At 39.6% G+C, this 27,422-nt stretch overlaps 3 protein-coding genes across 3 annotated transcripts in view; 1 reads left to right on the forward strand and 2 right to left on the reverse strand.

The window, feature by feature from the left end:
- The window catches only part of LOC131690099 (EGFR adapter protein-like), a 228,623-nt gene that overhangs the window by 122,379 nt on the left and 78,822 nt on the right, over positions 1 to 27,422 (forward strand). The window contains exon 3 of the mRNA XM_058975633.1: positions 13,339 to 13,418. The gene's annotated coding sequence lies outside the window, so the exon portion shown is untranslated. The remainder of the gene's footprint in view (positions 1 to 13,338; positions 13,419 to 27,422) is intronic.
- Positions 5,804 to 7,124, reverse strand: LOC131690100 (uncharacterized). Its single transcript, XM_058975634.1, has 2 exons — positions 6,671 to 7,124; positions 5,804 to 6,616 (listed from the first exon to the last, which is right to left on the reverse strand). Exons 1-2 carry the CDS (start codon positions 7,007 to 7,009, stop codon positions 6,152 to 6,154), a joined length of 804 nt encoding a protein of 267 aa, XP_058831617.1. The 5' UTR covers positions 7,010 to 7,124; the 3' UTR covers positions 5,804 to 6,151.
- On the reverse strand, positions 15,348 to 21,148 carry LOC131688192 (uncharacterized). Its single transcript, XM_058972362.1, has 2 exons — positions 15,793 to 21,148; positions 15,348 to 15,736 (listed from the first exon to the last, which is right to left on the reverse strand). The coding sequence occupies exons 1-2, from the start codon at positions 21,146 to 21,148 to the stop codon at positions 15,348 to 15,350; spliced, it is 5,745 nt and encodes a 1,914-aa protein (XP_058828345.1).

The following is a 27,422-nucleotide window of genomic DNA, read 5'->3' on the forward strand; positions in this document are numbered from 1 at the left end:
AACATCGTCAAGAAACGAAAAACGAAAAGGTGAAAACAGAAAAGAATGGAAACACCGGAAAGTGCATTGTATATTAATTAGCTATTCTTTAAATAATGGGATTTTACCAAATATTTCAGAACTTTTTAAAACAATGGTTCTCAAATTCGAACAATATATTTTATTCATTTACTTTATTTGAATCATTTTTTTAAATTAAATTCTATAATAATATTTTTCAGTTTGTCCCTTTGATGATTCCTGAAATTTAATTCTATATAAACGTTTTTCAGTTTATTATTTTATTCATTTTGAATATATGAATTAATTTCATTTGAGTTTATTTTATCTATTTTTTCGTTTCATTTTTTGGATTAATTCTGGCCAGTTTATACATTTCGTGAATTTTGTTTACAAATTCATTTAACCTATTTTATTTAATTGTTTCATTTCATGCATTTTGATCATTTATTCCAGCTCATACATATTATTTAGTTTTGTCATCTTAAAAATTTGACTAATTTTCTTGTCATTTATTTTTCATTTCAGCCATATTATTAATTTGACATAAATTAATTTAATCTATTAATTTTATAACGAACAGAGGAAGGAAATCGGTCTACCATCTCATATGTCACTCGACGGGGTTCAAGCATCAACTCCATCCGAAATATGTAACTTTTTCCGCCAACATTTCAGTAGCGCTTTTATTCTCAAGAAATCTTAACTGATCATCAAATCTCCGAAGCTGCTAATGTCGTTCCTCTTCGTTTTCCAATTGGCTCTCACCCTATTATTACACTCACTACAGCCAGCAGAGTATTTTCTAAGCTAAAGTCATCGCCCAGTCCAGGACCCAATGGAGATCCATCTGTCGTGCTGAAAAAACGCTCAGATAGTCTCCAGCTTCCGTTATCTATGCTGATCAATAGCTTTTAGTAAGATTCCCTGAGTTATGGAAAAAAATATACATTTTCCCAGAGTTCAAACAAGGGAATACACGCGTTTTTTGGAACTATCGAGGAATAGCTGCATTGTATGTAGTATCTAAGCTATTCTAACTGATTGTATCACTGATAACTGCTCTAGCTACATATCCGAGACCCAACATGGCTTCATGCCTAAACGGTCAACCACTACAAAATTAGTATCGTACGTAAAGGTTTGCAGCAGACTACAGTTAAATGCAATTCAAACTGACTTTTCCCGTGCGTTTGACAAAATTTATCACCAGATAACTGTTTCCGAATTGACTTGACTTGGATTTAATGGCTTCTTTCTAAATTGGATTTACTAGTACCTAACCGAACGTGAAATGGTAGTGAAAACTAAAGACTGCACATCATCATTTGCTGCCAGCTCAGAAGTTCCTCAGGGCTGTCATCTCAGACCTTTCATATTTTTTCTCTATTTAAACGACATAAACCATTTACTGAAGTACATGAAACTTTCGTTTGCTGACGACTTCAAACTATTTCAATTTATCAGGAATGTCAAACACGCAGAATTTTTGCAGTCCCACTTGTATTCACCAATTGGTGCTTTGCCAATAGGATGATGGTAAATGTATCTAAGTGTTCGGTTATATCTTTTACTCGCAAACACTCATTTGGGAGTCTATTTAGATCCCAAACTAAATTTCAAGCGCCACATTGAGCACACTATTTCTAAGACCTCTAGGCTGTTATGATTCATTTTTAGAGTTACTAAGAACTTTACCAACATACATTATTTAAAAGCACTCTATTGTGATTTGGTACGCTTTACACCCGAATGCGGCAATGTAGTCCGGGCACTTTATTACCAAAATGATATTCAACGCATTGAAGCTATTCAACGCAAATTTGTTCGTTTTGCACTTCGTCGACTTCCATGGAGGGCCCCAATAAAGAGTTACATAGATCGCTGTTAGCTTATTGACCTCGACCTACTGTCTGTACTCCGGAATGTTTCTAAGACCGTTTACAAACCGTGGCTCAAATGACACGTTCCCCATATTGATCGGAGATTTGTGCCGTAGACGTGGTTTAGTGCTAGTTCCTAGTTACTAAGATTGTACTGGTAGTTTTAATTGTAGTTATAAGTGTCAAATTGTATCATTTGGATGCATGTTATCTGTTGATATAAAAGTTGAAGAGGTTTTATGCCTGCTGGAGAGAGAGAGAGTGAAAACAAAATTCAGCTCCAGCAAGCTTTCCCCTGCTCCTAAATAAATAAATAAATAAAATAAAATAATATCGCTTAGTTTTTCATTCTGATCATTGAATGTAATTTTTTCTGTTTATTTTGCTTCATTTTTTATGTTACAAGCTCTATTTATTTGTTTTACTTATCTTATTTATATTATGTATTTTATGTATTTTATGTATTTAATGTATTTTGTTTATTCTATTTATTTTATTTATTTTATTAATTTTGTTATTTTTTCAAATTAATTCATTTTATTAATTATCATTATTCATTATCTTCGTATTGTTCATTTTATTGATTCTGTTCAGGCATTGTTTATATTTGTTACATTCAATTCGTTAGTTTAAATCAATTGAATTTATTACATTAATTGAATAATTTTTTTATTATCTAATTTCACACTTAATGAGCTGACCAAATAGATTTATTTATCCTTCAAGTGTTCCAAAATGTAATGCAATGGAAATTGGAGAGGTAAGAAAACATTTGAATGAATATGTGTTGCTTTGCTCTTAATAGCATAATTAAAGGCACAGTTAGCAGTATACTGACTGAATTAACAATAGTAATTTAATGTCCTTAGTTAAATTACGTTGTTTGAGGATAAAACTTGCAGGCCAAGAATGAGAAATAATGCAGTTGGGTAGATTACCTTAAATTCGCCATTCGATCTCGCCTGTCCTGGCCAGCAAAAAAATTTCGTACTTCAATGTTTTATAGAGTCATCAAGTTAAATTTTGTGCCCAAAAACTTCAGTAAATCGAAAGATACTGAACAATTACGAAGCAGTAGCTAGAAAATCAGGTGTAGCTAAAAATGAAATGAAAGTGGAAGGAAACTAAGAGAGAAGTTACAAATACTACTGTGTAAAAGTTTATGAGTGCCATTTAAAACCGTTTTTAAATGTTAGTTATAACAAACTGAATTTGAATAACGAATACATTTTGGCCACGTCTACGTAGTGCAATAGTTTCTTGGACAACCTTTCGTTCTAAAACTGAAATATATCTAATATACCAAAAGTACAAAGATATAAGCTACATAAATACCGGTCAGTTTGATGCGTTTTACTTTGGACTGAGATAATTGAAATCTGAAGTGCATCTGCCGAGGGTTTGTTTATCTTTTCCATTTGATTATGCATTATAATAAGGCTGACCCAACACTATGACAATCTACGAAAACCAAGTGTCAATATTCCAATAAAACTCATCTTTTCAAAATATATCGGATTCAACATGAAATTGTCATTAAACGAATGAATTTCACAAAAAGTAATCTTTATTTTGAAACTACGAGGCTTTCAATATTATTATTCTTTACATACTGCACGTGAACAGTCCCACGTTCCTTGTGTGTTGAAACTGGACACAATGTGTATCTGTATTAGCTGTTAAAGTACTATGTGCAATATTATAACAAATAAATGTACTAATATAATGTATTTGTCATCTTGTCACACTATTAGGTACACTTTATATTGTTTCATAAAACATTTTAATTTTTTCATGGTTCCGTTATTGTATTTTAACAGTCTAAACATAAGATATATAGAAAATAAACGACGATGTTTTAAAATTACATCCTGGGAAATTAACCCTTAAATGCGCGATGTTGTTTTAAAACAACAATGCGCAAACAATTTCAAAATAATTGCATTCACGAAATTTGAAAAAAATTGATTTGTCTCTTTAAAGGTTGAAAGTTAATCTGCTCTTTTTATTTCCTATTTATTTTTGTTTTCTACCAAAACGCTAAAAGTTATAACTTGGACTGCCATAAAGTCACACAAACTCTTGGCTTTCACCCAAACCGTACCAACGAAGAAGGCGTCATGACTCATGAGTAATGCTACATTATTCCACATGTCTGTTCTTTAATCAAAAACCTACTTTTCGTTTTTTTTAATTATGCAGCGAAGACCAAAGGAAGCTCATTTACTGTCAAGGTTTATGGATTGTTTGGTTGACTTGAAGAGACACTCGAAAAGGATGCTTCTCCTCTTCTCTGACAGAGGACACACGTTTTTGCATATGTACATGTCAGCTAAAGGATATTGGGGTATTTTTTTTGAAAAGCATGAATGTTTAATAATTAATTCGAATAATTTAAATTTTAATTTTAAACATTTTTCATAGCATCGGTTCCTAGATCTGTTTAAATCTATCAGTATTAGATTGAAGCAAACGTATTCAGGTGAAGCCACTGGACCCATGTCTTCCCTATCTTCAATTTGACGAGAGGAACGAGAGTCATTAGGAAAATGGATCCTCTGGGATAGCAAACTTGGTATGCGATATCATCAGGAAGGTTTCGCTTTCATTTCTCATTTCCATCAATGTGATTGTCTAGAAGACAGACGAAAGCTTTTGTTTGCAGGACTTGAATATGTTTATTCGGAACGCGCGAACGGGAATGCTTCGGTCTGAACATGTTTATTCTGTAACGTGCCAGATGGTAATATGGTATGATCATAATATTATGTTTCATAATTAGCTAATCAACAGTCGTATTAGCATAGTGGTATAGTTGCAGTTGGCGACAGTCTCAAAATTGTTCATAGGGTTGCCACCCCTCCGGGTTTGACCCGGAGACTCCGGTTTTCGGGAGCGATCTCCGGGTCTCCGGGTTTTACGTCAAGGAAGGAGCATAGGTTCAATTTCTTTGGAATTAATTGATTCTTTACAAAATATTTAAAAAGTCTAAATTAACTATTACTCTGGTTCAGATTTATTTTTCCCGACTAACCTATCGTTTCAAGGTGGCGAAGAGTTCACCAAATATTGCTAATTTCTTTCACAAAGCAATGAAAATGAAAGCAAATAAAATTTACTACAAATTAACCTTCCGGAAGTCGCGCTGAGTGCACGCTGCTCTGAAAATCTAGCGAAATCGTCTTAGAGGACCAGCGGCTGCTCGTTCGATGAGCCATATGCGCGACTTCCGGAGGGTTAAGGAAAGTAATATTTCGCTATTTGCTACAATTGAAATTATTTACTACAATTTTACCGAATCATTTCACTCTTAGTGGTGCTTATCACCAGCTGCACTAAGGTCTGGCAAATTTGTTCTAATCCAACTGACTAGGTCAACATCAAACGAGTTCTTGCGGTGTTGTTGCTACTCCAGCAGCGATCCTTAACTGGGCTAGGGAGGTGAGTTTTGCCCCTTTGTTGCGAAATTAAAATTTGTTGGTGACGAATAACCAGAACTACATAGTGTGATGTCGCAGCTCTGCCGTCTTTGCTCTCCTTCTCCTGTTAATTGTGGAGGAGAGCAATGCTCGTTCGAACTCCACAGTGAGAGTAGCTGGTGCTTTTGTATTCTTGGCACTTAGTCGGGGAAGTGAGATACTACACCACATTAAACCGATAAAACCGTTCTCAAGCGTGAAAAATTTACAGTTTTACGTTAACATGGTAATAAAAAGCGATTAAAGTGCTCTAAAATGCCTAGCAATCGCTTTGATTAAATTTCTGTCTCCTTCCACTCAAAATCTACCACCCCCCAGATCAGTGAAAATCTCCGGGTCAAAGCCTCTCCAGAGGTGGCAACCCTAATTGTTCATATAATAAAATTTGTTTATAAATGAGATAAAACGAGATGAAAGTAATGAATTTTTGACACGATGGAATTGTTATCAACCTTCTTTCTACTACCCATATCCCACATAGGTCATTGCTGAATTCACTTGTTCCACTTGCTCAAACATCTCTTCGACCGTACCACAATAACAAATTATTAAATCAAAATAGGTCGAGGCATGCAAATGTCACCTGAAAAAATAATGTTATGATCTTGCTGGTGCAATAGTCATTCAACTTCTTTTTATTACTCCACATGATGTATACTTTCAGAAGACCTTCAATTCATCTCGAATCAAGCCTTTTGCCATGAGGCTTCTCGAAAGACTAAACACCTTAAATGCCACCAACATGACAAAACAATGAAAACAATTTAACTTGTAAACTGCGGTGCAAAACTATTTTCGACCAAAAACACGCACACATTGTTTAAACCGTGCCTCACATCGTACCCCGTTGGCTTCGAATTCGTTCAGCTTGGGAACACTCTTGTGAATGATCTGTGCGATATTTTCCGGCTTCTCCGTCGGCTCAGAATTTCCGTCAGTTGTAGCTAAACGGTTTCGAACTACTTCTTGCATTTTCCATAAAAAGGGATTGATTTTGCACAACAAAAGTTTGATGCAGTCCGTATCTTCGGGTGCCGTTTGCTCAAGATCTGCCAAATCCGACTCGAGAAAGTCGGTGATGTTTCTTTCGCGGATCGGATCCAACATGGAACGGAACTGTTTCGACGGATTATTCAACATCCAGTTCAACGGAGATTCGGATTGTAAAATACTGGAATCGTTGGGTTTCGGTGGATCTTCTTTGGAAATTTGGTTGAATTCCGGTTTTCTGAATGTTCCCAAATTTGTTGCAATCTACAATAAAATGCTATGAGATACTGTTATTTTTGACGAAACAAAAAAGCATACCACGTGTGCCACAAATATAATCGCATTCATGACAAGCGCCCCCAGCTTACTACCATCCATGCCGAGCATCTTCCACATCAGTGACATCATATTGGCAGCCTGTTGCTGCGCCGGACTGCCGGTTTCCGGTTTCGTGGAAAAACTCTGACTCGAGAATCCCTTCGCCACCAAATCCGCCACGTCCGATATTGTATCAATGCCGAACAGTTTTCCAGCCATCCGGACTCCATTCGTGAGGTTCTCAATGAAATCTCCGGCCACCGGATCCGGTCCACGGCTGACCAGCAGCAGCAGTACCGTTACAGGAACAATGAACACCACAAATCGTACCCGTGCCATCCTGCACCACCACCCGACAGAGACTGGTGTGCTGAAACTTGACTCCACTTCTTTGGAATCACGCCGGCTGCTGCTGTTGGTGACGGTTTGTTAATCTGACACCGTCTGGAAGGGAACTAACGGAGCAGCAATGGGGGTGGCGAAAAAAAGAACTGCCGGAAACCAAGGGTTGGTGTTTTCACAGCCACAATAGCAGCGAGATAGTAGGAGTAGACCATGGTTGAGTTGCTGTCACTGCTTTCTGTGTTTCGTAGGTGCACAACCGGTACTTTGGAGTGCGTGCAAGCAAATTCGTACGCTCTGGAGTGGAACTAAACTGGAGGCATTAAAATGTCAGCCAGTGTTTAGTTGGAGACATAAAAGTCTTACATGTAGGCATTTGACTTCTTTAGGTTTGCTTGATATAAGAATTATACCTGCTGGAGTCAGAGATACGTATCTAGCCTTGCAGAATCTGGCCAATTTTTATTAAATTTTTGACATTAAAAAAGTCTTACTGTTCATACACCAACCGATTACGAAACGCCTAACCTAAACATTGGTAATAATTTAAAATTTGTACAATAAAAGTAGTCCATTTAAAATCAGTAAATTCACGAAAAAAGGGAAAATGTCCATCAACAAGGCAGCTTTTTCAGACAAAACCGTCAATAGGAAGAACCAAAGTGGCTCAGTCAAACACGATAAGTTACGAATAGAGGTGCCGTGTGCCTGTTCCAAGCAATTGTTGGTCTTATGCTAAACGAGCAACATCATGGTTAAAGCGCATGGACGCTACAATAAGCGGTACATGCTATGGATTTTTGGCAGGGGTGGCATGAACTCGCACTGCGTTAAGGTTTCACTGAGAAAGCTTGTAAAAGCGGCCATCTTGGAAAACGGAAAAAGTAGTTTTTTCTCACACCTTCTTCATGAAAACGAATCAGTAATACTCTTCCAATGTCCCAAATACATACCCGATTCATTTCCTTGAGGATTTTTCCAACGGTGTGAGAAAAAAACTGCTTTTTTTGTTTTTCAAGATGGCCGATTATTGAGGCGTTCTCAGTTAAACCTTAAACCGTGTACGAATTTTTCGAGTGCCAGCACGGTGCACAGTGGCAGGTTTTGGAACAAAAGTCAAACAAAACCAAAACTGTTGCTTAACCTTACCGAAAATCACAGGTTAAACCGATTTTGGAATACTGAGCTCATATTTAATTTCAAAAGTTATACAAAAATAGAAAAATATTCCATGCAGTGTTATCGAACTTTACTTATTAGTACAATACAGTTTTTATGATAAATTTGCTTTATTGATTCGTTATATCAATGACAATGCAATAATTGTATAAAACTAATTCAAATCTCTATATAAAGTGTTTGTTTACGTTTGATTAAATTGTTATTTTGCACTATTCACCATGCGCCTCCATATCAACAAAAATTAAAAATTGTCGTTTTTAAACCCTTTCGAGCAAAAAAGGCAGAACTAGACCTTGAAATTTTAAAAGTAGAAATGATTTGCCATGTGACCGTTCCGAACTCTTTTACCTGATTGTACAGAATACATTTGTGAAAAAGGTATTTATTATTAGGCTACTTAAAATATATTTATAAATATAAATCATAATTTGAATCTATTTTAGGAAACATGTTAAAATTATAAACAAAGCTCTTCAATTTCTCTTTAAAATGAAACTAGTAATGTTGAAATCGGATCAAAATTGAAAGACTGACATGAATTGCCTGACATAGCCTCGTTTAAAATGCCATTAAAATCCAATTTTCATTCAGTGGTCACAAAATTTAGGGAAGACGTTATTCACTACATAAAAACCTAAGAAAAATAGAAAATATCAATATTTGAAACATATTTTTTAGGTTTTGTCCGGTCTCCGGCCACTGTGCGGTGTCACAATATAATTTTCAAAGCGTGTCGTTTTGGATTGAGTTCAATACTGCAGGGTGCGAAGTGTGTATGTGTGCTATTTAAAAGTTTGCGTTTAACAAAAAATATTTTTTGCGTTGGATTGACGATATTTTCGGCGGTTTGTAGGTACGTAGAATACTAAAGCTATTGGCACACCCGATTTTTAATTGTGGAAAAATGAGATACGTTTTTTTCACTAAGGCATCTAACAACATGCTTATGTAGTTATTTCTAATGCACGGGCGGACTCAAGTGGATTAGCGCCTACAGAAAGGCAGGGGTTAGCTGTAGATTTTGCTGGGCGAATTAACTAAGTTATGCTAGAGCAACTTTCTTTTGAATTGTTTTCAAACAGTTACGAGATAATAGGGATTCTTGGAAGTCAACCCAAAAGTAAGGCCATCTGACCAAGAGAAAGCACTAATTGGTTTTTATAGCAGGTTTGCATTATTATTTTACATCGACCGAATGCTCCTTAGGGAATGTTCAGCAGCACAGTCTTTTATATAGGAGTCTCAAAGTGGAATGGATCGGATACAATCACATTCCCAGCAGAGCTTCTTGAGTCATTATTTAGAACAGTTTTGTTTCGAACTGTATAACTGGTATACGCTGCCGTTCTCTTTGATACTTCATTTGAAATAAGTTTAGAGCTATTTTGGATTTTTAAAGAGTATTCATTACATACATTCAGGTTCGATAGATTGTGGAAAATAATTTCAAGTCAAGCAACGACCTAAGGACACAGTCGGGAGTGGTTTAGCTCTAGATTCATAATTTTGACAGTTCTATAATATAAAACAGAAAATTTTAAAAATAGAACTTACATAGAGTAACGTGAATTAGATAGTTGTGATAGATTCAAATTCGTTTAGCGAATATATTGCACGCTGTACACAACCTTTTAGTTTTTATTGTCTTTGGTGTTTCTTTCTGGGCGACACTCAAAAACATGCGCGAATATGCAAACAACTGCACGGGTAAAGGCAAACATCCTATGCACGAAGTTACAAACGCGCTAGCATCCTGAGCAAATTCTCATGGGTTCAAACACCATTCAACCCCATAAAAATACCATGAACGAACATGGTCTGCGCAAAATTTTACAATCATCAAAATATCATGAAAACCCATACATACACCAGAATATGGTTTTTAAATGGGATCTTCCGGACACAGTGATGGGTTGAACCTATTCCAAACATTATCAAAACACCATGCAGTGGGGGGTGAATTTGGACAATGATCGTGGGGGCATTATGGGCTTTTCGTTTGCTCGAGATACGCAACACACAAACGCTCACGAGATAAAAGGAACGCCCACAATGATATACAAACGCTCGAAGCTTTCACTATAATACAAACACCGGGATGCATAGGCGTAGGAATACGTGAGTGATCACGCATTCCTACGCCTGCGATCTTGCAATCATTTAAACATTCCGGCAATTATGTCAATGTCGTGGCACGGAGGAATCTATGTATGCGATCTCATGTGCCAACATACAAACGCTCGCTCTCACGCGGTTAAAATCATTCCCATCCAGGAGTTCTCTCTCCTAAATACTGAACTTTATACACTAACAACAAGTCTCAAGGCGCAATGACCGGGAACTCTAGTGATATGGTGAAACTCACTCTCTTGCAGCATATGAAACGTACACAGACAATTATATATCAGATCGATGGTGCGCGTTATCATTCAAGAGCACACGTAAATTTGCGAATGGCTACGCGGTTATAAAATCGAATGCGAAGTTGGTTGCCACGTCTGATTATTTTATAACAGCTGAGTCAGGGAATGGTTGTAGAACTGGCATATATGATGGAATGATGGGTAATTGATTGTCTCGCGTGCAATGTTATTTCTAGAATTCATTGGTTACTTTTTCCGGTGTTCAACTATAGCATTCAATTCGATTCATTCGGGTTGTTTCGATTTATTTGCCAGCGCACGTGAATGATCCATATCCGGTCAGCATAGTCCGACAAAATTCATTTGCTCCTATTCTAATGTGTTGCTCTAATATCCAAGGCGAGTTAAAATAGTTGGGTAACATGTTACATTTGGATCATTCCATGTTAGATTTAAAACCGAAATTTTAATTCCTATCAAAACTTTTTCTTGCATTCTTTCGCTAACGATAAATGACACGTATGTTTTGTTTTTCTGAATATAACATATTTTATTTAATTTTTTAAATTGAACTATTTTTTTAACTGTTTTTTTTTAAATATTAAGAGTCATGTTAAAACAATTGTGTAAAAATTTTGGAGTGGATATTGAAATACTTTGCGAGATATTACACTTATAAACTTAAAACAAAACCATTTTACACTAAAGGCCGAGTGTTAGGCCTGTTATAATTAAGATATTTCATAAAATGCTTCGAGTTACATTCCAAAATTGTTACGCTATCTTCTCAATATAATTATAAACATCATGAATTTTTTTTTTCATTATCATAAGTCAGATTTAAAACTAAAATTTTAGTTCCCCACAATTTTTTTGCATGTTTTAGCTAAAAATTATTGACATGAACTTTTTGCTTTGGATGAAATATGCTTTTTTTCCTCTACTTCATTAGTTTGTTTTGGGTACCTATATTAGTTTGCTTTTCTACACCTCACACCAAAAATAATCTCAGTCAATTTATACGCTTATACTTCATTTCTTTGCATCTCTCTTATCATTGTTTGACATGCTATTTTTCTTTTTCTCATATACACTCTCAATCCCTCAATTTAAACGCACAAACGCTCATGTGTTTCGCGATAATACAAACCTGGTTACAATCGTCAGCATGTAACTGCGATCATCAACACATACTTTCGCCCGCGATCTCGCCAAAATTAAAACATCCTGGTAATTTGGTCAATGTCTTAAAAATTATAAGTGTACAGATGCGGACTCAAGTATGAACTGTCCGTGATCGCGCAATCATGACTCGGTCGCATCCCAAAGTCCCTACCCTCAGTTTTAGCAGCCTACTAGATTCATGCCTGCAGTTGGATCGACCAAAAAATACCCTTCATATACAATAGACAACAGTCTCCTTGACGACATGGCCGGAAACTCTAGTGCTATGGGGGAACTCACTATCTTCTAATATATGAACCTTACACTGAAGATTAAGTGTCAGATTGAAAGCCTGCACGACCATTCAAGAACACACGCGAATATGCGCATTGCCACACAGTTATAAATTCGAATTCATACTCGTGAAATTACATACACGCTTCCAAATGCGACATACAAAAGCCCACGCAATCGAGCACTTGAACATACAAACGCTCGTGTCCTTCGCTATGGTGCACGCGATTGGAAATTCCGATACACTTAATATCACATTCAATATCACGGCCGCTAAACGCACATCTTCCACGTGTACATGGCCACATTAGGAATCACAAATAAACTACTATACAAACAAAATCACGTATTAATTACAAGTATTCGTCTGGCAAACCGGGGAAAGTACACTTCAAAAGCAGAAATTATTTCAATGATGGCCTCTGCCCATAAAGAGAAAAAAAGCAAAATGAATATAAGACAATAATATAAGTTGATCCAAAACACTTGTGTCTTTTTCGCAGTTATTGTCATCCCAACACGTTCCCTCGTAATTCAGTGCACTCATTAAAAAAAGTCTGGGGGCTGAAATAGTACGTATAGTAACTGCATCACCGCTTAGGTTGACTGCGTTTTCCATCTACGGCGAGGTTTTACAAAACTTTTACTGTCAATACCAACCTACTACAAATAAATTGGAAGCTCTTATTGCAGTGGTGCAATGCGTATGATAGTAACAACTGATAATCTAGAACAATGTACGACAGTGATTTATACAAACCTAGTATAAAAAGTTAACCCGAATCAGAGCGAGTTTTTGCCTCGCTCATATGGAAAGATTATGCGATCACTTTGAAAATCGATAATTTTTTATGGCATTCGGTGGTGAACCAGAGGGCGGAAATTAAAAAAGCAAATTAAAAAACAGATTACCATGAAGAAAATATTAACTTATTCCAATTAAACTAATTAAATATTATAATATGTTTCCAGAATTTTCAAGTTTATGAATCACTGTTGACACGTAGCTAATAGGGATAGTAATTGTCGAGCACTTTTGCGCGAATGCATGCTGCCATGCAATCATTGTTTGCATAAATGAGAAAGTTACAATAGTACTACTACTTTCGATATTAAAGATTTTTTGTTGTGATTTAGCTACATTTGTTATAATCTATTCTACTAGTATAGAAAAAAATCACTTTTTTAACAATTTATTATCAAATGCAGCCATCCAAATATAAATATCTTCATAACACTAACATTATTGTCCGTCCCTTCTTCCGGGTCTCTTATCACAACAAGTATCTAATTGCGAAAAAAAACTTTATTTTTTCTTTTCAGACATTCCCAACTATGTACAGCAACAACTGCTCCAAATGAGCACCACTCAGCAAAATACAGACGGCATTAAAAACTTTCAGGTGAGTTGCTGAATACTGAAGCTATAGAAACAAAACGGTGCGGTGGCTGCAGACCAGATTTTTACATTCTTTTCTCTATTTTGTGCATCAGTTTTTAATTAAAAAAAACTCACACTCACTTACTGGTAGAGGGGAAACAATTCTCTGCAAAAGTAAACATGGAGATTTTTAGAGGGAGTGAACCTTAACTAGTCCTGTTTTCTAGAAAAATGTTGTATGTATACTCCGATCTTGTCAATTTTATAAATTGCTATCTCTTCTCTACTTCTATATTCTTTTGAATCCATCGTTTTTCGCTTAAATTCACATTATATCTCATTGACTTTGGAACGATTGAAAACTTTTCTAGAGATTTATGCAGGTTTAGCTGAAAACCTGGTCAAGTCTCCCCACGTTCCCCTATTGATGACAAAACATTTATGACATCTCACAAACGTGCACAAAAGATTTCATATACAAATGAATCATCAATGATTTGTAAAATTATACGTCCTAGATCACTATATCCAATGTTTCCTATGTGGTAGCAGCTACATCAGGCTACAAAATGATGGTATTGGAACACAAACTTTCCACAATTTTCCTTCTTTATTCAGAAAAAAAATAAATAAAAGTTGGTTTCATTAACAATTTTGAGACAATATATATATATATATATATATATATATATATATATATATATATATATATATATATATATATATATATATATATATATATATATATATATATATATATATATATATATATATATATATATATATATATATATATATATATATATATATATATATATATATATATATATAACAAACATTGTTATTGTTAATAAGCAACAAGGCGAAAAAAATATTCTCCTTGCATAATCTATTGTAACATATCAGCATACTTTCCAAAAAATAGTGGAAATTTCAAAAGGAAATTTGGTCAATAATCTTGAAAACGTATTCGAAAAAAAGTCGCCGGGTCGCCGAAACGGGAAGCTAGCCGCCAAGGAGCCATTCGCTTCCCCGGCTAAATAAAAAGGACCCAAGTGACACCAGTGCCGTTCTCACTGTGGAGTATCGGTCGAATGAGCCTAGCTCTCCTCCACAGTTAATCGAAAAGGAGAACGAAACAGGGCGGACAAAGGTCCCCCCTGATGTAGGTCAGGAGGTTCCAGGTGGGAGGTTCCAACAAAGGAGCCAAGCTCATCTCCCTAGCTAAACGTCAAGGACCGCTGCCGGAGCAGCCAACGGAAATCGGGAGAACTCAGTCGTTATAGTCCCGGCCTCTCGGAGGAACCGCCTGCCTTTCCGCCCAACAGTAGCAGATCACCAGCAGCAGCAGTGGAGAGAGTCAGAGGAAAATAAAAGTCGGTAAAATTATTAATTTATTTTGTTCGTTTATCTTTTTGTTTGTATACGAAAATCAGAAATTCTTGTAGAGACACGTAAGCCGCCCTGTCCGCCGGGCAATCAGAACTCGAGTAGTGGGCAAACCTCTACTTACAAAGGGTGTATGGAATCAAATTGCATTACTTTCAATTTCTGGTAATTTTTTTCAATTAGGGATTATCTATTGAAACTTCAGATGCACTTAGTTCAATGTGTATTATTTACATTGTGTATGTTTCGCTAAGAATTGTGCACCAATGACGAAAATAGAATGTTGGCTCCTTGGTCCTAGCCAACACCGAAGACGATCGAAACCCACCTTTGGTATCTGCATGCAATCAGCCACAACGGGTCCGGTTGAAATTTGGTGATGAAACTGGCTCTGACTTAATACGGTCTAATTTTGCTCAGCCATGTATGCATGCATCTTGGGTTGTCATATGACCAATAAAATAGGCGCCCACGAATTGTTCACACATCACACAACACCTTTATTATACATATTAGATGGACTAACGACTATTTATTAAAATATTAACATCTAACATAAAATTTATACATCTGGAGTAATATCACATGGGTCCGTTGGACCGTCTTCACCGGAGATTGAAATGGCACTGTCCTGCACGTTCACCACTAGGCTAGCCCGAAGCAATGCAGTGTGATCTGCGATGTTTTCCCAGGCACTCTCTCGATCAGGCGATCTCCCGCTCTGGATTGGTGTATGACGATCGTGGACCACCACATGCTGATAACGTAGTGCAACCACCACTCTTATCACTGCTGATGGCACTACCACCGACGATGCGCTGCTGACCTCACTGGTGATCTCACTGATGGTCGTAAACGACGTGATATTGTACCGATCGGATGTGTTGGAGAGTAATGGACTGTATGGACTGTTTATTCCAGGGATGTAGTGGAGGGTGGATGGTGCGACTCCTAAACATCCTCACCCACCCAGAAATAACAGCATTTCTGAAAAATAAAGAAAAAACTCCTCTTCGACAAGGACAGGATGTGGGAAGTGTGATCACTGGGGTTCTCCTTCAGTAGAATTATTGTCCTCGAAGCTTTCTGCAAAGGCAAGATGCACAGTTTCTCAACTGGTCGTGTCAGCAACCCAGTGGCTGTTTTCAGGGTCACCACTCGTACGACACCGTCTTCTCCCGGATGAACGACTTCGATTCTTCCCATCTTCCATCGGAAAGGAGGCTGATTATCGTCCCGAATAATGACCAACCTTCCGACTTCCATTTGTACCGGTGGACGCCAACGTTTCACTCTGCCTTGTAGCTGGGACAGGTATTCTCTCCGCCACCTCGTCCAGAAGTCTTGTAGCTTCCTTTGCACCAGTTGCCATTGTTTCAGACGATTTGTTGGAACATTTTGATAGTTAGGCTCCGGGATAGACTGCAACGAAGATCCTACCAGGAAGTGAGCTGGAGTTAATGACTCCAGATCGTTGGGATCATCGGAAACAGCTGTGATTGGCCGCGAGTTCAAGCATCCCTCGACTTGAACCAGCAAGGTGTGCATATCCTCAGGTGTGATTGGACTGTCACCGATGACCCTTAAGAGATGATGCTTGGCTGAACGGACAGCGGCTTCCCACAACCCGCCGAAATGTGGTGCAGTTGGGGGACTGAAGTGCCAGTGTATTCCTTCTTCCGCACAATACCTTGACACCTGCTCGCAATGCTGCTTGTTTTTAAAAAGAGAGAAAAATTCTTGGATCCTATTGCGAGCTCCGACAAAATTTGTGCCATTGTCGGAGTATATGTCGGTGCACTTGCCCCTTCGTGCCACGAACTTTCTAAGTGCTTGCATAAACCGATCTGTGGACAAGTCCGACACCAACTCGATGTGTACTGCTTTGGTGCAAAGGCAGATGAATATGGCGACATATGCTTTCACTGCTCCTCGTCGTGGTACTGGTCTCAAGTACACCGGTCCGAAATAATCCACACCTGTTTTCGAAAATGGCCGAGAAACTGTCACGCGAGCTGATGGCAATTCTCCCATGAACTGCTGTACCGGAGTTGGTTTCGCACGAAAACATCTATGGCATTTGTGCACAATATGTCTTGCCATATCTCTTCCACGCAAAGGCCAGAAACGAAGCCTTACGACACTCAAAAGTAGCTGTGGTCCAGCATGAAGCAATCGCTCGTGGTAATGTTGTAGTAGCATCCGAGTGAAGCGATGACGAGCTGGAAGAGCTATAGGGTGCTTGGTATCATCCGATTCCTGTGAATGTTTTAGTCGTCCACCAAGCCTAATAAGACGATCTTCTGCGATACCAGGGTTGTACCAACGTAAAGCCGATTGACCTGATACTGGCTTACCATTCGTTAGAGCCTTCCACTCATTAGCAAACCCTTCCAGTTGTACACGACGAACAAGGGTTTCCTCTGCTTCCCGCAGCTCGATAGTAGTAATAAAACCAGGTGGCTGATTTTTCTGAGTGCGTAGTAGTTTAATGAGTCGCAACCAAATAGCTGTACGTCGAACCAGATCTGAATAGGATGAAAACTTGCAGATGTACCAATCGTTGAATTCCTTTACTGAAGAACATGTTGTTGAAACTACTGTGCGACGCCTTTCTTCGTCCCCTTCCTCGCTGTCACCATCGCCATGAGACTGAGGCCACAGTTCTCGAAATTCTGCCAACCAGGTGGGGCCCTGCCACCAGAAGGCGTTACTGAGAATGTCCTGTGGAGAAACTCCTCTGGATATTAAATCTGCAGGATTGTTTTTGCCAGGAACATGACGCCACTCCCATTCTTCCGTTAAGTTCTGGATCTTTGCCACCCTGTTGGCAATAAACGTGCTCCACGTCGTCGGAACCGCGTTAATCCAACGCAATACGCAGGTAGAATCAGTCCAGAAGTAAGCAGGCATTCTAATTCCGATGGATTTCTGAACCTTTTCGAACAACTGGGCTGCGAGAAGCGCTCCACACAACTCCAACCTCGGAATTGTCTGGCTTTTCAATGGAGCAACCTTTGATTTAGAGGTTAACAGTCGAACCGCTACCTTCCCCTCTACATCCTGGCTGCGAATATAAAGGCAAGCCCCGTATGCCTTCTCAGAGGCATCCGAGAAGCAGTGTATTTCTGAGGATACGGCACCGGGTAGAATTACACTTCGTTCGATGCGTATATCGTCGAGTAGCGGCAATTGCAAATGAAATTTCCGCCAACTCTCACCCACCATCGGTGATAACGATTGATCCCAATCCAAACGATTTCCATCGTTGTCTCTAAGAGTCCATAAAAGCTGCATGAACAGCTTGGCGGTCGTGATGGTGGCGCCTATAAGTCCCAAAGGATCGAATAGTGTAGCTATTATCGATAAAACCCGACGTTTTGATAGTGCATCCGTTTCATCCGGTGGTGGAATGTTGAACTGGAACCTGAAAACATCAGTATTCGGTATCCACATGAGCCCCAATGTCTTCACTGAGGGATCTGGGTCTAAACTTATTCCCTTGGTATCACGAATTGCCAAATCATCGTTGGAAATGCCTTCCAATACTTGCATCGAGTTCGACGCCCACTTCCTGAGCCGAAATCCACCACTATCCAGCAGTTCGTTTAATTGAATCCTTAGCTGCATCGCCTCATTCACATCATTCGAACCTGTTATCACATCATCCATATACGTGTCCTTGATGACTGCCCTTGCAGCCAAAGGAAATCGATACTCTTCATCTGTCGCCAGTTGTTGCAGCGTTCGAGTTGCCAGGAACGGTGCTGGTTTGGTACCATAGGTAACCGTATTTAGCTCGTACGTTGATACCTCCGCAGTAGGTGACGAGCGCCAAAGGATGCATTGCAATGGTCTCTCCTCCGGGCTGATCAAGATCTGTCGAAACATTTTTTCAACGTCGGCCACGAGCATTATCTGATTGGTCCTGCATCTCAAGATAATCGACCGTAGATCCTCCTGGATTACTGGCCCCACCAGCAATACATCGTTTAACGAGATGCCCGACGATGTGTTACAGGATGCGTCAAAGACTACTCGAACCCTCGTAGTAGTGCTCGCCTCCTTAACTACAGGATGATGCGGTAGGTAACATCGTCTAACTGGATCACTCGCCGTTGCCTCGACCCTTCGCATGTGTCCCAACCGATGATATTCCTCCATGAATGAAACGTACTGTTCCCGTAGACCAGCGTCCCTTGCCAGCCTTCGCTCCGTGCCTAAGAGCCTTCGGAATGCGATGTCCCTTGAATCGCCCATCCGAGCAAGGATTGCTTCGTCCTTTGGTAGAGAAACAGTATACCGCCCATCTGCACCACGCTGAACTGTTTGGGCAAACAATGCCTCACAGCGCGCCTCATCAGGTGAATAATTTACCGTTGATTCGATTCCCTCGCAATCCCAGAATCGTTCCACCAGCGCTTCCAAACTATCCGACGTGGAAACATTGCAATTAATCTTTAGTGACTGAGTGGGGTTTGATAAGCCGCCGCAAACCACCCACCCAAATACCGACTTGTTTAACGCTGGCATTTGCTCGCCAAATAATATTTTCCGACCAGTTACGAAGAAGTCGAAAAAGGCTTCAATGCCGAGTACCATGTCCACACCCTTGGACACACAGAATGACGGATCGGCCAATTTAATACCATTTGGAATTGCCCATCCTGCTGCGTTGATTGTGGCTGTCGGTAGATTTACCGTCACCTTTGGTAATACGAGAAAGCTCATTTCTCGTGAAAAGTCAGAAACGCGCGACCGAATCGTGGTTAAAATCCGCTGCTTGACCTTAGTGGCGGTCTGACCGATTCCGAGAACCGAAATTTCTACCTTTTGTCGTCCAACCTTCAACCTTTGACTCAATCGCTCCGTTACAAAATTGCTCTCCGACCCCGAGTCTAGCAGGGCACGAGCGGGGAAATGTCTGCCGTCATCATCCTCGATAACGACTACTGCGGTGGCCAGTAACACCTGCGATGAAAATTGTTGAACTGTGTTAGATGCTGACACATCGGTAGCTGCTACATTGGCCACTTGAAGAGATTCAGGTGCCTGAGGCTCCTTGGATGTAGATGCGTTCTCACCATTAGCAATTTTTGCTCCCTTGGCATTATTTTCCTTCTCTCGTTTGAAGCAAACCATCGTGTGATGCCGACCCTTACAATTTCGGCAGGAAAATTTGGACTGACAATCCTTCGCCTGGTGGCCCTGCCTAAAGCAGTTACGACAGAGAGAGTGAGTCCGAAGTAGTGCTTCCCGATCTGATACCGACATCCGCTGGAATGCACCGCACTGATACAGCAGATGGTTCGCCGTGCATGCCACGCAACGTCCCCCAGACGATTGTGCTGTACTGTAGCTAGTCTTCACAACAGGTGGTTTCTGTTTCGAAGGCACTTGTGACTGCTGGGTGCCCCTGTTGTCCACCGACCTTGGTGGTAGCGACTCCAACACCTGCACTCGACGATGAAGAAAGTCTGTGAGATCCTTCAGTGTATCCACTTCCTTGCTTGACGAGCACTCTTCCCACCCCCTACGAGTCACTGGGTCCAGACGCGCGGTGAGAAGGCTAATGAGAAGAAGATCCTTGTAATCTCCAGGTTGTACAGCTTGATCGAGAGTTTGGACAGCCCTCTCAAAACTCTCCAGAAGAATGTGTAGCTCTGATGCGGACTCCTTCGAAAGGCTAGGCAACTTGAACAGCGACTCCACCTGTCGCTTTCTCAGCAGCTTGCTGTTGTTGTACCTTTTTAACAACATTTCCCAGGCAATTGGATAATTTGCCTTAGTGATCTGCAAAGGGTCAATAAGGCTCTTTGGTTCACCTTGCAGACACCCCTTGAGGTAATGGAACTTTTCAACTTCGGGCAAGTCCGACTTCCAATGGATGAGTGAAGTGAAAAGGTCCCGAAAACTAAGCCACTCGTCGATGTCACCGTTGAAAGTCTGCAGTTTTATCTGTGGGAGGCGTACGTGATCCAACGTGCCATGCATCGACGTCTCTCCGACACGGATGGACTGTTCCAAAACCGAATATTCCTGTCGCTCCTTGACCCTATCTACGAGAAACGATTTTGCCCGGTAGTAATAGTCACTAAATTCCTTTCGTTCCTTCTCGTAACCATCACCATCGGCAGGAAAATCATCGTGGCATTTTATCTCGACTAGGATATCACCAAACCTTTCCCACAGCTCGTCGAGTTTCTGCAGGCGTATTTCCGCGTCGGTGATAGTAGTTTCTTCCGTGCAGTTCTCTACAAACTGCCATATATCGTTGAACGAGGACTGAACATCCTTTAACCTCGTCGTCAGCGCCTTCAGGGATGCTCCTTTCTTGGCAGCAGATGATGCAGTAGGAGGCATGGTGGTTGTTCGTCAGAAGCGAGAGGAGATGAAATTGGTGTAGTATACTGCGATTGGTCCTAGCTTCGCCAGGCATATACTATTCTGTATTTTACCTGGACGAAAAAATGCTGCGCAGAGATCAAATGCAGATCTCAAAGTAAAATCAGCAGTGGTACTCCAATGTTGACCTTGTATTCGTTAATATTGCTCAGGTGCGCGGCGAAAATTATTTATTGCGAGAAGAGGAGGAGAATTCTGGTGTAGTATCAATAAACCTTGGCCACGGCTGGCCATATACCACTGTATCTCACCTGGAGAAACAAGCAGTGCAACCGAACATCCCAATCCAAGGTAAAAGAATCCAAATAGTTTCGTGCAAACTCAATCCAGGGCTCAACAAAGGTACAAGAACACAGTCGAAGAGGATAACAATAATCAAGATGTGTATTTTCCGAATCCAGCCTCGGCTGACATATACTCTATTCTAGACTAACCTGGAAAACCTTGATGTGGCGCTCCCCCCCCCCGAATCACGTCCTTGATCCCGATTTAATTGATTGTCGAGAGTTTCTGACAAAGTCTTCCTTGACACTGGTTAATGATGATGAAACGCAACCGACGTCGATCACGTAGTAAATAATTTCGCCAAACTCCAACCGATGATCGAGTGCCGATGTTCATGGAAACGGCAACCGTAAATGAATCACAATTCCGATGATATCGATTTCATCTCCCGCAATCGAGAAACAATTTGGTATCCGAACAACAGCAAGAAAAATTGGTGTTAGCACGAGTTTGTGTGCCAGCTTCGGCTGGACATATAGTAGCGGATCAACTCACCTGAGAAAAATCCTTTGGCGCCAATGTCCAGGCGAAAAGCGATGGCGGAATTTGAGCGTCGATCCAACATGCGATGGCCGATCAGGTATTGTGTAATTGTTTCCTTTGGTAGAGCAGCGATGGCGGTTTTTAATAGTGCCCGCGATGACAATGGCGCCGACCCAGCATCGACGCGTCCGCTGGTAGGTTTCTTTGACACCAGACCCGGTCCGGGATCCGGCTCGAAGGACCAAAATGTTGGCTCCTTGGTCCTAGCCAACACCGAAGGCGATCGAAACCCACCTTTGGTATCTGCATGCAATCAGCCACAACGGGTCCGGTTGAAATTTGGTGATGAAACTGGCTCTGACTTAATACGGTCTAATTTTGCTCAGCCATGTATGCATGCATCTTGGGTTGTCATACGACCAATAAAATAGGCGCCCACGAATTGTTCACACATCACACAACACCTTTATTATACATATTAGATGGACTAACGACTATTTATTAAAATATTAACATCTAACATAAAATTTATACATCTGGAGTAATATCACATGGGTCCGTTGGACCGTCTTCACCGGAGATTGAAATGGCACTGTCCTGCACGTTCACCACTAGGCTAGCCCGAAGCAATGCAGTGTGATCTGCGATGTTTTCCCAGGCACTCTCTCGATCAGGCGATCTCCCGCTCTGGATTGGTGTATGACGATCGTGGACCACCACATGCTGATAACGTAGTGCAACCACCACTCTTATCACTGCTGATGGCACTACCACCGACGATGCGCTGCTGACCTCACTGGTGATCTCACTGATGGTCGTAAACGACGTGATATTGTACCGATCGGATGTGTTGGAGAGTAATGGACTGTATGGACTGTTTATTCCAGGGATGTAGTGGAGGGTGGATGGTGCGACTCCTAAACATAGAATTAGAAAGCCATCCGCGGCGTAATTTTTTTTCGCACGTACCTGTGAACTCCGGATATCTTTTACCATGCTATTAACAAGAACCGGTAAAGGTAAATCTACGGTAAGTAGTGATTTGAAATAGTATTGCGAACATTTGACCCTCAATACGCATAAATAAGTGGTTCATTTGATTCCGTACACCCTTTAATGCGCACGTTTGAAATTAATTATGAATGAGGATTTCATTTCCACAAACGCATTGATTTTAAGCGATTGTTTTGTGAGCCTATGAAAAGGCGATAGGGGAACATGGGGAGACTTGACCAGGTTTTCAGCAAAAACTGCATAAATTTCTGAAAAAGCCTTCAATCCCTCAAAAGTCATTGAGATATGTGCAAAGTTATTGTGCGTCTTCATGATTTTTTGCAGAATTTTGATTTTAATTTTTGAAAAGTTACAAAGTTTTTCTGTGATCGTTTTTTTTTTTGGTCAAGTCTCCCCACTGCGGGGAGACTTGACCAAGGCGTGGGGAGACTTGACCAAGAGAATTTTGAAAAATCATAGCAAAAAATAATGACATAAAACATACTGTAATTATTTTTTTCCATATTGCCGAGATCTTTAGGTAGCAGTAAAAAATATAAAAGGGTTGCATTTGATAAATTTCGATTTTTTAATGCATTTCTTTTTGAGGATTAACTGTACTGCTTTCATTGCATGTTCACACGTCACGAAATCAGTCCTACAATTTACTAACTTTGTTTACTAATACTAAAATATAAAGACTTATGTTTGTGGTGGGATTTTTTTATGGCGTGATTAACATTAACAGCAGATACCAAAGCATAATAAATATCAGGAATTTTGCATCTTTCTTCAGCTAATTGCCACTTGGTCAAGTCTCCCCATAAAATCTTGGTCAAGTCTCCCCAACATTAGTTATTGCGTTCAACGTCATGGAAATTCTAGTAATAACTATTCCAATGTTACAATTTATGTAAAATCATTTCACTGCTTCACAAGGATTAAGATGATGAATTAGTACATTAATAGTAATTAGTATTCGAGTAGATATGTCCATACAAAGATTGATAAAAAATTACATCATTTAATGCAAATTCATTAATCACGCTTTTTTTTGTAAGGAAATGATTTTTCATTCCAAAAATTTAAAATTACCTTAAGGGATCGAAACAAGTATAAAAATATTTTTGAAAAATTTTTAAGAATGGAATAGAAGACACCATAGCCAAAAATAGAATTTTGCGCTTGGTCAAGTCTCCCCATGTTCCCCTACATCTTTGGTAATAGACTCCCAATCTATGCTTATCTTACTACCCACTCCGGCTAAAAGTGTAACATAGACCCTGACACTAGAGGCTCTTCCAGGCAGATACACTATTGGCAGTTTATGCTTTACACATGATATAAATTCTATATCTTTGAGGAACAGAGTGTACAGTAATTGCGTCCTTGTGTGACTCCTGATTTGTTACTAAACTGGAAAGAAATTTCGCTGATTATTGCAGGATGCCTATGAGACATTCTCAAAAATCCATTTTCCATTTGTTGTATTTTTTTAAATTTAATTATTTAATTATTTTTAACCCATAACTTTAAATATTCTGTTCAGTACCACGGAAGTTATGCATAACTGTTAAACATATAATACCCTTCCCTGGAGCCGCCATTGCATACTAGAGACAGCGTCTACTACAATCTTTTATTTCATGACGCACGTATTTTCATTTGCAGCCGATGTGAATTGTGCATATTTGCAACTGAAGCGTACACACAAAATTTAACGATACACAAAATATAGCTCTTTCTGAACCACAAAATTCATGTCAACTTAAATTTAAGGGTTAATTTCGTGGAAATCAATGGAAGTGTCAAATTATACACTTAATTTCGAAGAAAAGCGGCAAAGAAGTACGATAGACTTGTTCTTTCGTGTTTTGGAATAGCGACAGCAAGGCAGCGAGCGCAATAAAGATACCGTGATAAACTCATTCGATCATTCTCTGGCGGTTTTATTTATCCGGAGAAATAACGCGTTGTATTTATCCGGAGCAGTTGTTTGAGTGCCAATAACTTTTCGTGTGAAAATGTGAGTTTTTATTGTTCCAGTAGCAAATTATTCGGACGCATTTACTCATATGAGTGATAAATGCAATTCCTGCTCCCGCTTCAAACAGCTATTCGATCTTTAGGGCCACCGTCGTTCGGGTGTGTGACTCGCAATCACTCCGCGCCGACGTTATCCTCACGGCCAATTAAAAAACGATTCAGACGATACATCAGCTTCCGTCAACGTCAACGTTAATGGAACGTCTCCGTTCCGTCAGGATAAGTTTAATACTTTTTTCTTGTACCCGTTCAAAAAAGCTGTACGTCAAAACGTTCCGTGCCGTTGATGTTGTGTGTGAATCCTTCCATTTAACTGCATGTAACTGCATGTAACGGGACATTCCGTACCGGTGACGGAAGCCTGATGTATCGTGTGAATCGTACTTAACTCGTTCTAAACGGACCATCGTTGTTCATGCGATTGGTCAACTCGTCCTTCGGAAGTGGAAAGCTTTAATAACGTGACGATCAATCCGCGTCGATAAGGTCACGACAGATAAAAAAAACCGAATAAAGAATCAAGGACATGTGGACATTGCACCACTAGTTATACAGTAATGACCCGCTTTTATCAGCACCTTGTCGAATTTTAAGCTGTTAAAACAGGGACATTGATAAAATCGGGACATATATTTTTCTATATTCCAACTATTAATTTTCATATAAAGCTGATAAAATCGGGTCAAAAAGCTGATAAAATCGGAGGTAGATAAAATCGGAGACTGATAAAATCGGGTCTCCACTGTATTCATCCGGTGGCATAACGTGGCGTTATCTTACTCTTGTCTTCGGTGAGCTTTGTGAGATGTGTGGTTCTTGCAGTATATACTGGTTTCAAGTCTTCTTTCAGGTCCTTTTTCTACCCTCTGCTGTCAGCCCGACACGTTTTCCCTGGTGAGGTAATGTTCTCCCTCTACAACATTATTCAATTGGTATGAGCGCGGAACTCAATCAAATGGCTGTAATTTGCCTGTTCGATTTGTTTGCAACAGTCTCGTGGGTTCCGTGCCAAGGAATTCCTTCCGAAAATGTCTGTTGACCGATCTGGAAGATCTGTGCGTTATTATAAACGATGAGTGTGACGTAAGCTCATCTATGTCATCTATAATTTGCTCATCTATGTCGTTCGATTTGATTTTCGTCGACGTGAATTCCGCGTAATACACTCCGGTCACGTACGCGCAACTTCGTTTTACTGGTTTTAAGTAAGGATTACGAGCAGCAAATTATATCGAGGAGGACTCCGGGCAAACCCGGGCACGGTTTGAAGCTGACCCTCAAAATGATGTCGAACAAGTTTCTTTCGATGACTTGTGTCGCGGCTTTAATCCAAGCGGAAATGTGATGGTTTTTTGAGAAAGGCATGTTAAATTCCTTAATCTTCAACGTGCGAAGTGGAATCAAAGCAATTGCACGACATTCTAGACTTTAAACTGTTTGTACGCGAGGCGACAGGACACATGCCACAACGAATATTCACTATGGATTTTGTTCTACGTTGGAATAGGCAGAACAAAATCCATCGTGCTTATTTTTTGCGCGTGTCCTGTCGCCTTGTGTGCGTTCAGCTGTAGTCGCTTTTTATTAGCGAATGTGCGAAAAAAGAGACAAGTATATACCTTTTCATTCCTTCTGTAATTTGTTGTGAAATTTAGTTCAGGTTGATTGGAAAATTACCAAAATTACCTCACAATCACCGTACACTCGTCAATACCGTCACAATAAAGCTTTAAATTTCTCATGTTTGTGAACGGTTTTGTCGGTTTTATTTGGTCTAGAATTTCTAGAAGCACTCTGTGGTCTCGGTAATTCGTGACCAGGCGTTCCATCAAAGGGGCAAAACTTACCTTCATAGCCAACAACACCGGTTGCAGCAGCAGCAACAACACCGGAAGAACTTGTTGTATGTTGACCTAACCACTTAGATTAGAACAAACCCGCTATCCCTTGATGCAGCTGCAAATAAGCACCACCAACAACGAAGTGATTTCGTAAAATTGCAGGATAATAACTGTTGAGCGACTTAGTGTACGCAAAATTTTATTTGTAGCATATAGCGAAATATTATTTTTTGTAATAAATTTGATTTGTTTTTCATTTTCGTTATTTCGCTTACGGAACCAGAAATATTTGGTGGACTCGTCTGAGCCAGAAAAATAGCTAATGCTCTATATTTACACTTTTTAAATACTTATCAATTAAATTCAAAAAAGTTAAACTTATCAATCTTTACATTCAAACCCGAAGAAATTGATGTAAACCAACAGTTTTTAAACCGGACTAACTTTTAAACCGGCCTAAAATATTTGGTAAGCTTTAATCAAACGATGCTGTCATTTATATGGCTGCATTCTGATCTGCGTTACACGTTAATATTAAAAAACAACAAATTCAAGTTAAAGAAAATTAGTAAATTAGACAACAT

Source organism: Topomyia yanbarensis, chromosome 3, assembly GCF_030247195.1.
Source record: "Topomyia yanbarensis strain Yona2022 chromosome 3, ASM3024719v1, whole genome shotgun sequence".
NCBI classification, from domain to species: domain Eukaryota; kingdom Metazoa; phylum Arthropoda; class Insecta; order Diptera; family Culicidae; genus Topomyia; species Topomyia yanbarensis.